Source organism: Pezoporus flaviventris, unplaced genomic scaffold (assembly GCF_033815535.1).
Source record: "Pezoporus flaviventris isolate CSIRO_AGI_PZ_B2104156 unplaced genomic scaffold, CSIRO_AGI_Pfla_v1 ptg000083l, whole genome shotgun sequence".
Classification (NCBI taxonomy): domain Eukaryota; kingdom Metazoa; phylum Chordata; class Aves; order Psittaciformes; family Psittacidae; genus Pezoporus; species Pezoporus flaviventris.
This window is the reverse complement of record NW_026892631.1, coordinates 10,067,151-10,083,162: the sequence shown is the minus strand read 5'-3', so window position 1 is coordinate 10,083,162 and position 16,012 is coordinate 10,067,151. Positions and strand designations below refer to the sequence as shown.

Here is a 16,012-nt window from a genome sequence, read left to right as displayed (position 1 = left end):
TTCAAAATCTTGCAGGTACCTTAACTAGCATGATAATCTTTAAAAGAGAGGTGCCAAAGTCCTCCAGAAGACAAGATGAATGCCCCAGAAGGGGATGCCAGAGCTTCTCCAGAGGATAAAACACAAAGGACGACCCCACTGAAGCAAGCCTGCCTCATACTGAGCTGAGCTCTGAGCAAGGCACCAAACTGCTGCACATTATTTGTTAAGACACATGTTTGGGGCAGCTAATGGTACCATTAGTGAAAAATACACTAGGCAGCCATAAGGTCCTCAAACCAAAATAAGAGTTCCCCAAATCACCCCTATGTCAAAAACAGATTGCACTAAGTCAAATGCTTATCCTTCCTGTGTGTCACTGTAGGTATAATGTAGGTACACCCAGTAGAGATCAAAACCTGTGAACAAGTGTGACATTCAGTAGAGTTGTTTCAGTTGCTTACTCTGAGCTAACATTTGCCCACCTCACCTACCTACTTGGGTAGAAAAAGGAACTGAGGAATGCGAATGCACTCTTAGCAGGGTACATGGAGGGGAGGAGGGGGTGTGAGACAATCAATTGGAAATGCAGTCCTGAGTGTAGAATTGGGCATATTTGCTATATTTTCTTGTTGTTCTTATTAATTTTGAGGATAATCAGCGCTCTTAGAGTTGAGAGAAGAGGTAAAGCATCACAACTTTTTATATTAGACTTGCTTGCTTTTACCTCTTTTAACAAATACAGGGCCACCTTTAGGGTCCGTTTTGCACATCTACAGCCATTTTTACAGTTACTTCATGAACTGCTACTGGCTTTAGATTTTGCAGGAGCTCTGAATGACCAGCAACCGTAAGGACAGCACCCAGGAAGCACCTTTTCTCTTTCCTCACAGAAGTACATGCACTTAAACAGGACAGTTTTCTAGGGCAGATTTACTTCTTTTCTCCACAGACCTTAAGGGTAAGTCTGTACCATACTTTTTCCTATCCATCACCAGTACAGATGCAAGACAATTTGGTATCTGCTTTATTTTTCAGGACATTTATTTTGTACACAGATGAAGTTTTAAAGGACAAAGTGAAATTTTTGAATGCTTCCCTGAAACCAGTGCTTTCTAAATCAACATAGAAGCTTGGGTATTCTACTCCTGCACTTAACAGGTTGAATAGAGTAAATTGAAGGCACTGGAATAACAAGCTTTTTCTGCCACAAAACAATTTGTTTGAAAAGCTTTCATAGTATGAACAGCCTTTGCTGTTTTATATTCAAGGATGAGGCCTTCTCCCATTTCAGTTTTAATTTGTTCAGTATTGACAGCTTTACCAGCATCACTAAAATTAGTACTTAGTCTTATAGTAGCTTTAGGGGGAAGATTAGGAATGACAGCTTTCAGGTCAATTGTTGATTCCTGCCCAAAATTGAGAACCATCAGAAAGACTGTGTCTAACCCATCCAATTCCCTCACATACACAAAAACATTGCTGTCATTCCAGATGTAGCACATCCAGCCCCGATGAATGGGGAGCTCATTGTTGCGAAGTGAAGTTAGCTCTCTGTACAAATTCAGGGTTGAGTTGGACCAGGTCATCTGGATCTGCAACAGCCAGCATTAACAGGGTCATGTCTTTGTACTGAATGTAGGAAATGCTGCTTACCTTTCACATCCACCCAGCCTGCTGAGAACACATGTAGTAGAATTCTGTTTTGACAATTACCTCTTATCATATTTGTCTGCAGATCCCACTGAAAAACTGCTTTTTCACATACACTTCCTTGGCATTTATGGAGTGGCAGAGACAGAGATTATGAGGTATGGCAGAATTTCCCCAGCTCTAACAACTGTTTCTTCCTCCCATGGTGTCCTAGTACTGTTACTGAGCTTTTTTTATTGAGTCTTATCTACTGAAGCCACAGGTTGGTTTTGTGGTTTATGTTTTTCCTGACTTAGATTTACTTTTTCTGTCTTCAGTTCTGGTCAGCGCTGGAGAGCAGCAAAATCTGTTCAATTCACTGTTCTGCTTATGTTAAGAGATGGTCTATGGTTCTTGTTACAAGGACAGTGCTTTCCATGGTAATAGAAATTAAAAGAAACCAAACCAAACCAAACCAACCAGGTTCCAAATTGATACTAAAATAGTTTAAAGAGTGTTAAAGAGCCAAATTGCCAGATCGTAAGTGCAGTTGCTCTGCTTAAATTAATGTAAATGACATAGGCTCCTTGCTGCTGCAAGGATTTCCTTTTCCAGTAGAATTTGTGAGGATTCAGTGCTTTTTCTTCCTTTGAGTTTATTCTCAACTGTCAATTCCCACTCAGTAAAAGGAGTGGGAGCAAAATAGATATTTTTAGAGCATCAGTTTGTCAGACAGGCAGATACCTACTTCAACATTGACGCTTTGGTAGTTGGGGTTAACAGGTAACCAGCTACTGTTGCCCTCAGTAAAACCAGCATTAACTTTGCCATCCCACTGCATGGGGGATTTCTCTGGAAAGGTCACCTAGAAAATAAAGTGGCGATTAGTATGTTTACCCCTTAAGCAGCACGTTCGCACATCTTCCAAACAATCACCATCTCAGTATTGCTTCCTTGAGTTTAAGTTAAAATTTAATGAGGAGGATGTAATCCTGCTCCAAATCCAAAGAGTAAATAAGAATCAAAACTGTTACTGACATGGAGAATGGATGGTCTCGTGGATACCGCAGTGATGGGTAAAATGTGGAATTCCCAAATGGCTCTACCAGGGTTGTCTCCCCTTGCAACAGATGGGTGGATAGAAGTCTACTAATGACAGCTAGGATGTTCTGAGGAATACCTAGCCATGCAGTGAGCAAATATATGGTAATGAGTCCTAAGAAGAGATAATGTTACAATCACAATAAACTCAAATCCTCTTGAGCGTCTGTTCTTTTGTAACCATCACGCTTTTCACCTTAGAACTCTTCAGGCTTAGAGGGGGTACAGTTTGGACAGGATTGTTTGCATTAGAAAGATAAAATTATTTCCAAGTGCAAAAACTTTACTGAAAACCAGCTTTAGCTGATTCAAAAGTGTCAATGTAAAAAGGCTGAAATTCTCTTTCAGAGAATTCAGAAAATTTCTGGAAAAGCTTCCTCTTTGTTATTGAGGAGCTGCCAAAAGATCTGACACTTAAATTTAATGATATAAGAGGGCATAAAATATGTTGCACATACTTTGAGTGTTTGTTTTCCATGAAAACTGTTTTTCATACAAAGGGCACTTTTCAATACAATCTGTCAGAACAGCAGCTCAACAAAAGAAATTGTCACTTTGCTTTGTGACATTATAAATAATGGGTTTCTCCTTTTAGCGTGTTCTGAAAAGCAGGGAAAAAGAATCCTAAGTTTTGAGCACTGGTAACACTCCCTTTCATCTTCACCTCTTTCAGTTTCTCCTGAAGTATTTTAAATGCTGTGGCTAGAGACTATACCCTGATCAAATACTCTGTGTCTTTCCATGACACCCATTAATCAGGGAATCTTCCTCTCCAGGTTGAGTGGCTCTGTGTTGTTAGAAAGCAGAGAACCTCAGGGCAGCCTCTAACAGAGTAAACCTTGAGGAGCTGATGGCACACCACTTTTCTGAAGAATATCATTCTGTGAGCAGTAAGCAAGTGCAGGAGACAGTTTGGCCTAGGTGCTCCTCAGAGGAAATGAGATTTCCTTTTAAATCAGAGAATCATCTCACACCTGAATTGGACAAACCTGGTGGCAGTCCTGTGCTTGTTCAGATATCTTTTTCCTTTTGATGCACAGCCATCCAACACCACTGGTAGTATCACTGGGGCTGACTCCCTAACAGAGACTTTCTACAGTGAAGCCAGCATCTGCCACAGGACCGTGTTTTTGTGGTGCTCAAATACAGCCGTGAGAGGCAGAGCTGACCCATTCCCTTTTGTGCATGACCTTTTCCAATCATGCCCATACATCTTAGATAATGAAACACAACACAAGTTGGGTATGATCACAAAAGAGACAAGAAATTACAGGGGCTGAATGTGAAAACTTGTAAGTTCCACAGGCCAGCACAGTGTGGAACGTCTTCACGTTACTTTTAGCAGTGATCAAGTGAACCAGACACCTGGCTCCCAGGCTGAGGTACCTAAATCCTTTGTAGAAGGGGATCTAAAAGTCAAATGAAAATACCCTGCAGGACAAGCAAAAGCCGCTTCTCCTTGCTACCAGCCAGTGCTGAGCAGGGCTGGTCTGTGCTCCCACCCCTTTCTGGAGATGCCTTCTTCAGAGCTTAGGCACGCTATAGAGGACTGTGGCTTAGATGCCTTTGTAGTCAGCAGGAGATGGCAGCTGTAGCTATGGTCTGTCATGAACTCCGATTTCCTTTAGTAGCAGTCAGGAAATAATGGATTTTGGCATAGCAGTTAGGATACTTCCATGGGAGGAAGGAGAAAGTGAATTGGTTCCTCTCTCCTTGGATGACTGCAACACACCTCCCCTAACCACTAGCCCAGGCCTGGTATTGGCACTTGGTGCTCTGGCAGAGGACAGAAACTGGGGACGATGACTGCAGTCTAGCAGTTCAGACACACATCAGGGCCTTGTTTCTGGTTTCTAGCCTGGCCACGTGCTGTCCAATGGTTTTGCTATGGCGAGCACAGAAAACCATCTAAACAGTGATAAAGACTGGTTTGGTTAACACAAGTTCCATTTTTGAGAGTTCTGTTACTTGGAACTAGCCAACAACAGGATCAGTTTTCATGCTCTTCACTTACACTTTCTGATGCGATGTTCTCCATGCCGATTTCTTCACCGTAGTAAGTTACTGGAGTACCGGGGAGGGTTAAAAGCAGCATGTTCATGACATTGACATACTCTTTCCCAATCCGAGAGGAAAGCCGAGGAGCGTTAGGGCTTCCAACCTGAAGAAAACATCATTTGTTAAACACAAATGTCCATGCAGATGTGAAATGGGTTAACTGATTTTAATAAGGCGGAAGGGTTTTTTTCTCTTTCATTTTTTTCTTCCCCCTCCAGGCCTGTGAGGGCAACTATCTTCTACCTTGGTGCCATTACAAGCTTCTGGCTGAAGTAGTTTAGTGCACAGAAGCCCTGCCAGCAGCACGAGGCAGGAGTGAGGAGAGATGACAAATAACAACTCTCCACAATTACAGTTCCCCCCAGTTTCTGCTATTTTCTCTGCTGTGTGAAAGTGGGGCTTGTTCTGAAAAGATCTCTTGACCAGCCCAGATGTGCTTGCTCTCAGCTGCCAGCTATGTTCTTTCCTGGCCTCAGGAGGTTTACAAAGTTCATTGCACTAAGTCAGCTTATGGCCAAAGATAATTGTACTGATCCCGTCCTTGCCGGTGGTTTAAGCCAATGCCCTATTTTACACTGAGGGAGAGGCATGATCATAAGTTCCCTTCTGTCACCCTTGCACAGGGAGTGTAACTTAATCAAAGGGCAAGGCAGCCGGCTGGCACCAACAACTGTGACTACAGCAGCAGAGACTTTCACATGGTTATCTTCTGTAGGCTAGCCAGGGGCTTAGCCTGCTGCTGATCCCACTGAAATCAACTGGGAAGGGGAGGTTTCTATCACCATAAGAGGAGCTATCACCCATAGGTGAACTATAGGAACCAGCTCTTCCTATAAGAGCTGGTCTAGAACTCTTACCGCCCAGTTTGGCCATTTTCCTGCAGGCATGTTTTTCATCCACAGGTTGACAGCTTCAAAAATACTGTTGCCTGATAGATTTTTCATGCTAATTAGGTTGAAATTGAAAGGAAAATCTGCTTCTTGGACAAAAGTTTTTCCATAATACGTCATTGTTGCTTCCATGTCTTCCTTGTCATCACCATCAGAACCCAGAAATCTACAAAGGAGTATACAAATCCCATTTTTGCACAGAGCAGAAAGAAGCTAGGAATGCTGCTGGACATACATATAAAATAACACTGCATTAAGAATCCCATTCCCCGACAAAGATTAATACAAAGAAAAGTATTTTGTAAAGCAGACAAGGAGAAATTCTTCTTGGAAACGTCAAGAGTCAACACAAGGCTGTAAGTATCTGACTGAAGACTTATCTTTCTGAATCCACATCCACACACTCCATATTCCAGCAATTTCCAAGCTTTCCTTTGGAGAAAAGGTCCTGGGGGTCCCCCAAGTTGAACATGAGCCAGTGATGTGCCCTTGTAGCAAAGTTGGCTAATGGTGGCCTGGGCTCCATTAGGAAGAGTGTTGTCACCAGGTTAAGGGAGGGGAAGTGATAGTACAGCCTATGCACCACTAGTTGCATTTGAGGCAAAAAAAAACCTTTTTATGACATATTATGGTATAAAAAAAACCAAAATCAAAAACCACCACCACCATTTTATTCCTAGCAAGAAGCTGATAGAGAATAAATGAACTGGCTGCAATAATGATTACCTGTATCGGCCAGGTTCTCTGCTGAACTGATTCATAGTGTGACGGAAGCTACGGATGATATCGTGCATGCCAACTTGTGTGGTCGTGTAGTCATGGTAGAGTTGGGAATAGGCAGTGATATTCTCCTTAAGGAAAGATACAATATTTCCCATTAGTTCACCAATATTTTAGGTTTCAGAATTCTCCGAATTCTTTCCATCTTTTCCCGAGACAATGCACCAGCCCAAATCCGTTTTAACTGAAGTGAATTTAGCATACCAATGCTAACAGTGCAGAGCTGAACTGCACTTGGGAGCTGTAAAGTTGTTACAGCACAGGGCTGGTTATTTTGGATTCCATCCTTCAAGAGGGAGGGCCCACTAACTGCAGCTCTAACCAACTGATCCCACCTGCAACAGGCTCCCCAGACACAACCAATCAACTATTAAAATCACAAAACTGGTATTTTTAAACTATAAATTGCAAAGCAGATGATTTTAAACAGAAAATTGAAGGCAACAGTGTCAGAACAGAACTACAAAGTGTGTATGGACCAATTCTCCTCCCACCCACGGGGCTTCTGCTTGCAGGTATACTCACTGACCTACACCTGAGCTCAGGGGCTTCTTTTCGTACATGCTCTTGCAGGGCAAAGAGCCACCCACCTTCCAAGGTACACGACTTACCAGTCTTCTTAAAGCCACAATTAAGAACAAAGGGTAAAAACATACACGCTCTTGCCCCAGTAGCACATACAGGACAAAAGCAAAGACACAACATATACATTACTGGATTCTGGGACTTGTTCACTAGAGGCTCATCTCGGAGATGCTTTGCTTCTAGAAGATACTTCACAGCGCTGAAACTGAATCCATCAATCCCTTTGCCGAGCCAAAATTTGATGATGTCCTAGACAAAGGTAAAAGTTGAGAAGCCCAAGTGAGCCCACCCCATTCAAAACAGCATATACTCAAAAAGGAAACTAAACCTGTTAGGTGGTATGAATCTGTAACAGCTTATGTTGTCATTTGTACTTCAGATTTTACTAGAAGTCAAACTGAAGTCTAAATAAAGCATGTCTTGTTATTTCATCCCATATAAAGGAAAAAAGACTGGCCTGTAACTTCTCCCATGGAGACCAAAGCCAGGCCATGCCTCACTAAAAGCCATTTCTAATCTCATCCATCAAAACAATTGGGCTCAGGCTAAGTGCTGCTGTTGCTGAGCACCCATCCTGGCTGCACATAGTTAGAACACATTGATTCAAATAAGCGAGAATATGCTGTTCTGCACAGACCTTGTGCCATTAATATTCTTTTTACACAATAGAGCTCTTAAAACATTTGATGTAAAATTTTTCTGTTATTTGCAGGCTTATTTGTTGATTTGTAGGCACATGGAAAATTATTTTCCCCAAGTTAACTGCTTTCAATTCCTAATTTCACTATTAGTAAAATTATATCCCACTTCATTAGCTATTACATTACTGTAGTTTTAATTGCTCTAGTTTTAAGCGACTCTAAAGTTCAATCCCTCCTGGGCTGTTTCTGTAAATGTTCTTTTAGATCAGGTACTCTGCTGCGTCTGAGGACAAAACCTGCTTTTTAAACACAGCTATTGAATTGCCTTTTTTTAACGTGGGACATACACTTGTCTCAGTGGGCTGGAGCAGAACCAGTCCACGCTCCAGCTTCACAGATTTTAGTTTGGCAAATAAAGACTCCACCTTACTGGGCTGTACTTTCCCATAGAGCCATGCTGAAAGCAGCAGCTCTCGTGTTGTCTGTCCAATGCCGAATCCACCAAAACTTAATTCCTGCTTACATGAGTGCTCATCACAGAGGCAGCGCCAGGTATCAGCAGTGCAAGTGTCGAGTACTGACATCGTACTCATTTGTGCAAGAAAGCTAAACCGAAGGCTTGAGACTCTCTGGAAGAGTCCATTTTGCTTCCTGCTCAGTCCACCTACCCTTCTGAAACAGGGCTTTGAATTAAGGTACTAGGCAAGGATTATTCTTTAACATGCTGGAGCAATTAATGAAGCTCATAAGCATTTACCATAGGTTGGTGTTGCCAGGCCAAACTTCATCATTTTCATTTCATCTCTTTGCATAGGAAATGCAGCATCCGTTTGCTACTGGAGCTTCAATAGTATCTCAAGTACCCCTAAAAACCAATTTAGCCAGGAGCATTGAAAAGTATGAGCAATGCTAGGAGAAAAAGATGCAAGTGGCAAGATGCGGTGTTAAGTATCAAGATGGACAGGTTACTTGTGGAGTTCTCCAAGGATCCCTCGCAAAAGCAGCCTCATTTCATGCCTTCACTAACAAGAATGTGTTTTATTTCTTCATGTACATTCAGTGCCTGCCATGAGGGGGGGAGGCCTCATAGAGACAGAGACCAACACAAAGTGGGCAGCTGTGAAGGCTTCCACCAAAGAAATGCACCAGAATTCTACAGTACAAAGTAACAGACACTAAAGGACAAAATCAAAACACTTGAAGTAGCTGATGGGGTGCAAATTTTCGGGGGAAAAAGCATATTAAAAAGATTAAAAGCAGCAACTCTCAGATTCTCCATGTTCAGGCCCTGCCTCATATTTTAAGGAATTCTACATTGTCTGCGGGGAGACGTGGTGCAGACAGACGTGAGGTTTCATCAGAGCACCACCACCTTGCCTTGGTGAGGCAGTGATTGCTGTCCATCTGTCTCCCCTGTTAAGTCAGCAGCGGTGCAGACAGACCGAAACTCACTATCTCCCCCTTATCCCCAAGCCCAGGCGTTCCTTGTGATTCAAATCAACTTTTGTCTCCCTTTCCTGAAAATGCAAACGTCTCTTTGATAAAACAAGGTGCCAGCCCCACATTTAACTGGCTAATTCACAGCTCCTTTCATCAACAAAGACTTCTCTCCCTGCCTTCCACTTCCACTAACTGTTGTTGATACATCCAAACCCACCTAAGTGCCTTCATCCTTGGCTATTGATGGAGGCTAGAGCTGAAAGCAGTTAACTGCTTCCAGGGAGCACTCATGTTGGATTACCTGATAACAGCACCAACTTCAAAGCAAGTAACAGCTATCCTGGGACACAGAGAGAAGTGCCTATACCACTGCAAGATTCTGCCCAGACATCTTTTCTGTTCAATTTGTTCAGTTCTGGCCAACCACAGGTGAGAAAAGCCTATGAGGAGTGAGTAGTGGCTAAACAAAGGGATGAAGAGTCTCTCACTTCAGGAAAGACTGGAAAATCCCAGCCCATTTAATCTAGCTTAACAAAAGCTTAAGGGGGATCTTGTCACAGATGGAAAATAAATCAGCATAAACAAGAGTGGGAACAGCTATTTGAGGTTTGATTTATAGAGAGGCAAGTATCAGTAGTCTGCAGCTAAGGTTGGGCTGAAAAGCAGGGGGCTCCTGAAGCATCAAAGTAATTTTAAGATAGCCTTTAGTGGGAAGGGAAGGGGAAAGGGAGCTCCTTTTAAAGTGCAATCTGCTGTTCCAAAACCCCATCCAGATCTTGCCAGGCACTTGGGAGAGCAGGGGACTTAAGAGAGCAAAAAATGCCATAGTTGTACCTTTGTAAACTCCAGAGGGCTGTAACAGCACCCTCTGCCAATGCTTCCGCTCAAGGACAGTTCTAATGGTGTGTAGCTCTGCACTGGAAGCATTACAGCACAAACCCTCAGTTTTGCTTATAGACTTCATGTTTGCCTGGACAATGGCTTACATACACTGCAAGCCTTGGATTTCTTCCAGCTACAGAACTGACCATCACCAGAGAGCTGAAGTGCAGAAGCAGCTGCTTTGCTGATGGCGCCGCGGCGGGGCTCGTACTTACATGGATTTCTTGTTGGACAGCGAGGTTGTGGAAGTTTAAGTCCGGCTGTTCTTTCCCAAACTGATGGAAATAACACTGCTCCCTCACATCGTCAAACTGCCAGCTGGAATCCCCATAGATGCTCACCTGCTCAGGTAAGGGAGGAGGATAATCAGGAATCCCCATTTAACCAACGTGCCCTTATGCATTCACTTTAAGCTGCGGTGCATGTAATAAAGCACCAGATGTCTCATCAGTGGACTAGATTTTGTGCTTCTGTTTTACATTTCCCTCTCCCACTCATTGCTCTCCCTTTAGCTGTGTTTTACCACACGTATTTGCTGCTCAAGGTTCTGTTTCATTCTTTTTCCTTTAAGTAGGCTTCCACTGGGAATTATCCAGAATAGAGGGGGAAACATGGGTGGGAACTTTGCTTTTGGAATTGTTTTTCCTTAATCTTACCAAAACCAGCTTTAATTAACTGAGCTTTCTGCAATCCGGTATTACCCCTTTGAAGCACCAACAACAGTCAGCATGGTAAGATGTTAACTTAGTCAAAATCTCTGTAATAGAAGATTCCAAAGGCTAGGATAGCTCTTAAGGCCAAGTTTAAAGAGAAGCTACACAAGCTGGTACAAAATACTCATTCCACCTCGTTTTTAGAATACACAAGCTCCTGATTGTGCACCCATCGGATCAAGTAAATACATTTGGAACAGGGAACACACATTCTGGCCTGATCACCTCCTGAAGAAGGAAAAAAGCCACCAACACACTTGTTTGTTTCCTTCCCCACCCACCGTGACTGCAGGGGAGCCGAGAGGGAGTTTCTAGAGGGAAGCACCCAGTCACAGAAGGGGACACAATGGCTTATGCACAATCATCCTCTTTGTGTTTAAGGAGTGAAGGTTTAACACTGAGGTAAAGGAACACAAGTAATCTGTTAAATTCTGTTTGAAGGAGGAACCGTTCACCCTGAGACGGTTTAAATCTGCACTTGCTCACTGAGTAACATCGGTTTGAACCTCCTGCAGGCATTTACAACCCAGCACACACTGTGGCCACCTGAATCCAGCCTGGTATTTGCATGTTTGCCTCCAGCGCTTACCCAGTTGTTTGGAGGAGTGATGGAACCCGCAGCCTGGCCGCAGTCCTGCCAGATGTAGTAGTCCGTGTACTTGCCAGTGCGATTGCGACTCAGCTGGAACCACCGGTGTTTGTCGCTGGTGTGGTTCGGTATTAAATCCATTATCACTTTTAGCCCTTAAAAATCAAACCACAAACCGACCATTACATGGACCCTTTTCAGACAAAGTTCACCTCTTTTTGTTCCAGTGCAGTATCACAAGCGACTGGGGTGCTTACATCCCAGAGGTCTGGCAAAGGAGAGAGGCAAAACCACCCCAAAAGCTCCAACCTACCAACGCAGACTAACTAGAACCTGCAGGCAGCTGCAACACATCTGGCTGGTACTGTTCCCCCAGCCCATTGTTGGGGAGGGAAAGAAGGGGCAAGAAAAGAGTCAGATTTCTGCTGTTAAGAACCATTTCCATTAACTGTGGCTTCATACCCGTCTCCCACACCTCCTAGATGGGAAAGACACCTCACCAGTCTAGCATCAGTAAACACATGTTCTTCCTCACCCTTTCTGAAGACTAGACGGTTTTTGAAACCCCAGGTGTTTTGGGGCCTGGCAAACCATTTTCCCTTCCCCCTACAGCTGTAAGGGGCAACACCTTTGGGAGCAAACCATTTGGCCGAAGGCATAGAGGCACCAACCGAGGATGCAGTCACAGGAAGGAAGCCTATGTTCCCTCCCAAGCCTGTAATTGTTTTCCTGTCTGCTTCAGAAAGTAGCCATCAGTCATAAAATTCAGTCAAAACCAATCACACCTCAGCCCAGACCATGGATGCCCACACTATACCCACCAGGGAGCACAGACAGCACATCAGCCCCGACACCCACGAGCATCCTCAGTGGGGAGGGAGCATGACTTGCAGAGGACAGAGCAGCCTGACGGTGCTGTTGTAGCTCCCAGCACTACCCCAATGTTCATAGGTGTGAAATGGCAATGGCAGGACTCATGTTGCTGTGGAGCTGATGCAGACTTGTCACCGGCATCTCCATCTGCCTCTGCTCAACACCACCATGGGGGAACCACCGGATGCGTGAGCTGAAATCTCAGATCACAACCCAGCGCTGTGAGGTGCACCTCTTTGGTCTGAATTGAATGTCTTAATAGAGTTATTTTGCTCAGAGCTGCAGCTTACCTCTGTCATGGATGGCTGCAAGCAGGTTCTCAAAATCGCGCATTGATCCAAACATGGGATCAATATCATAGAAGTCTTCGGCACCATACCCAAGGTCTTTTAACGGGGACTTATAGAAAGAGGTGATCCAGATAGTTTTTATGTTCAAATACGTAATGTGGTCCAGTTTTTCTTGGATGCCTGTTTAAAGGAGCAGAGCATCGTCTGTTTAGAAAAGACAAACTATTTCTGTTGAAGTAAGCTTGCTGTGGGCCCTCAGTCAAAGGGGGTACACAGGTCCCTTGGATGCACAACCGTCCCCTGTTTTCAGGGGTGCCAGGGCAATTGTGGTGTTTCTTCAGGGATAGATCACAGAATGGAACCGTTCAACGCCACTTTTACAAAGGAGGTAAAGCAGGAACGAAAGAACATCAGATCAAACCAAATCTCTATTCTGCATCATAACAATATTTACAATTTAATAAAGTTAATTCTCACTTCTGGAAAACTCCTGTATTTTGTTAAAATGCAGCAACAGCATTTGAAATGCTTTCCCATTGCAAGGCACAGCCATTAATCCTCGAACCACCCAAAGGGAAGCACAATTTCAATGCAAAGATCCCAGGTTTTTTCCCTGCCTTAGGAAAGGTCTCTTATGGAGTTTTTCTGTTGTTTGCTGTAAGGGCACCTCACTGCAGCCTCCCCTAGCATTTCTAAACCCAAATCTTTCCTGTCTTCCTGGCACATCACTACTGGCACATAACTACAGGAACAGTTCCTTCTCTTCACTTGTCAGCAGAACATATTACAGCCAGGGCTTGCTGTTTGGAAATGGTCCATTGCAGTGTTGATCCTTCTCTTTCTCAGTCTCAGCTAAGCTACTGGTAAGTGGCATTGCCTCCTGCTATGGGGCACACCTTCTCAAGGCATTAAGAGCTCAAAAGCACCCAGGCCAGGAAGAAGAAGTAAGGTATCGTTCTCTCCTCTTTGTCAGTTTTATATCCCCCTCACACACTTTTCCTTAAGGAAATGTTGCCAACCCAACACTGCAAAGCGCTCAGCACCACCTTTGCCCCTGCCTGACCTCAGTTTTGAGGGGATACTTCACTCTGATGGCAGTGGTGCTGCTTCTTGCCCTCATCCCCACCTCTAAACATGCAAACTCCAGGCTTAGACTTAGCAACTTGAGCAAGCAGCTCCTGTATTTATTCAGGACAGTGTGAGTTGCCATTAATGATTAGTCAGACAACTTTTCTTCCCTTCTCCGTTAGGGTGGCTTTCTCTGTTGGACTGTATGGTGATTTTGTAAATACATCTATATATGTATATACATGCACATGCACACACAGATATATATATGCATACACATGGACAACGGCTACATAGCTTTGCACATACCAAGACTGGAAATTCACCCACCTTTCAGATCCCCATTCCCATCCATGTCACTGTCCTTGAAGGAACGAGGATAGATCTGGTAAATAGGACCCGCCTGCCACCAGTCAAGGCACTTTGGAGAGAGAGCAATAATGGCAATCGTGGCGCATACAAGCAGGACAGCGGTGGCAATTATGAGCCAGAAGAGAATCTCCCTGGTCACTCTGTACTGGGCTTGGCTGGAGAACTTGAGCAACACTTCCTTTGGCATCCCTGCATAGGGCTTCAGCACCGGCTCCTCTGTAGCTGCTGCATCCACATCAACAGTGCACGCTTTTGGCACTTCTTCTTGGGTACTGGAGTTGGTCCCCTTGTCATAAACAGCCTCATTTTGAACAAACCCGTTGTTCTCCACACCCCCCTTCTCACTCAGCTCCATAGGTAAGCTCTTTGCTTCTTCCTCAACCATTTCCCTTCACAGGTCTTGTCCTAGAGACTCTGGCCACAGCACAGAGGTGTTGCCCACACACCTTTGTTCGGTGAAATGAGAAGCAGCGTAATTAGCCCCTGGGTTTATAATCAATCCTGACCCAGTGGACAAAGTTCAGGAAGAGACAAGGAGGGCAAAGTGCTCCTGCTCTTCTGCATAGCAGGCATCTCCAGCGAGATAACAACACACTGTAAGAACGTGCAGCCTTCCAGGGGGAGGTAAGCCTATTGCTCTGCCAGCCAAGCAGAGCTGGGTTTGCTGTTGCTGTTGCACACCGAACTTCCTTTTGCCAGCAAGAGGAAATGATGGGGTTTTTTAGCCAGTAGAAGATGTAGCGAAGATGCAGCTTTCCACACTGGTCTGGGTCTTCCCTGCCTAAAGCAGTCTGAGCATTAATGAGTGATTTAAGCGTGGACAAGAAGACAAGGAGGTGTTGACAGCTTGTGGCCCAAAGCAGCAATACAAACTAAGGAAGGACAAAAGGCCGGTTGTGCTTTGTTTCTCACACCTTTGAAAAGCAAAACCCACCAAACTAACCGAGCCCAGCCCACCCAACAAGCCTTAAGCAGTAACAAGGGTAAGGCACATTCCAACCCTGCCATTCACAGCATGTCGCAGGCTGCTACACCCAGAGCTACCCCAGGGTCAGGACAGGATAGCTCGGCACAGGCATGAGCAAGACTCAGGAGAGAAAAACCAAACCCCACTGCCCAATATTACTGTCATTGCCAATTATTTGATGAAAGGAAAGCAGCTTTTCCTTTCTCCTTTCCTCCCTTTCTACTACTCAGGCCAGGAAAATATCAGTGCCCAAAGCCTCCACAAGCGTGCACAGATTTACACATCAGTGCCCTCAGCCCCAGCTGCCCTGGAGCCAGGGAGCCTGCATCCACCAACAGATCCCCTCCAGCCCAGGCATGCCAAAGGAAGCACAAGGCAATGCATGTTTGCCAAAGAGCTGCCTTATCACACGTAAAAGCAATCACCTGCCCACAACCTTAGGGTCAGGGTCCCACGGAAACTCCCATGGGAAACTGCAGTGGAGAAAAGGTTGGGTTTGGCCTCAAAAAAAGTATTTATGATGTTTGCCTCAAACAGTGACAGAAGTTTACAAACTAATGACTGAATTCAGCATGGAACAGTCAAACGAGTGAAAAATGTGTTGTTTCTTGACAAGCTGAGCTAAGAAGAGGTCTTTTTCTCTGACAGATTGGAGCTTCTTCTTCCCTTTCCTCATAGCAGTGCCTGGCAGCAACCTCACCCTGTGCAGAGTCAGGCTGTGCCCAGAGCATCTGAGGCCATAAGCTTGTATTCGGTACAAAGCCAACCACTCCCCACCCTGTTTCAACTGTTTAACTTCATTAATTTCCAGTTAAAAAGGGAAATGTGCAAATGCAGAGGAGTTTTTAGACTGCATCAGGCCTCAGTGCTCCCATCCTGCTGCTTCCCCCAGCCCCAAAGGCTTAAATGTGCCCACAGCTTCCTGCACTACCCCAAGGCTCCTCCAAGCACCCAGGCACAGCAGAACATAGGAGCAAAGGATGACCACAGCACTGCTGCCTGCCATGGGAACTGACTCAGCACCCTCAGCTCGGGGAGCTGTGAGGTGTTGGGTTGTGTTTGTTCGGGGTGGTTTTGATTGTCCCATCATTGTCCCCCGCTCCCTTTTTTTGCCGAGACCATGAGCGTGTTTCTAAATGTGGGGCTGCCGTA

General features: G+C 44.7%; 1 protein-coding gene across 1 annotated transcript; it reads right to left on the bottom strand.

Annotated features, from left to right (window-relative positions):
* Positions 1-664: 664 nt before the first annotated feature.
* Positions 665-14,325, bottom strand: SLC3A1 (solute carrier family 3 member 1). Its single transcript, XM_061475522.1, has 10 exons — positions 13,852-14,325; positions 12,454-12,633; positions 11,291-11,445; positions 10,204-10,329; positions 7,155-7,274; positions 6,387-6,511; positions 5,628-5,826; positions 4,727-4,873; positions 2,360-2,476; positions 665-1,574 (listed from the first exon to the last, which is right to left on the bottom strand). Exons 1-10 carry the CDS (start codon positions 14,276-14,278, stop codon positions 1,134-1,136), a joined length of 2,037 nt encoding a protein of 678 aa, XP_061331506.1. The 5' UTR covers positions 14,279-14,325; the 3' UTR covers positions 665-1,133.
* Between the last annotated feature and the right edge of the window lie 1,687 nt (positions 14,326-16,012).

What these genes read in the sequence shown, in the direction of transcription:
- SLC3A1 (XM_061475522.1), bottom strand. Translation starts at nt 14,278, where the DNA reads ATGGTTGAGGAAGAAGCAAAGAGCTTACCTATGGAGCTGAGTGAGAAG. An exon ending in TGGGAATGGGGATCTGAAAG is followed by an intron (nt 12,634 to 13,851) that starts GTGGGTGAATTT and finishes TCCTTTAAACAG; the next exon opens with GCATCCAAGAAAAACTGGAC. An exon ending in AGAGAACCTGGCCGATACAG is followed by an intron (nt 5,827 to 6,386) that starts GTAATCATTATT and finishes ACTCCTTTGTAG; the next exon opens with ATTTCTGGGTTCTGATGGTG.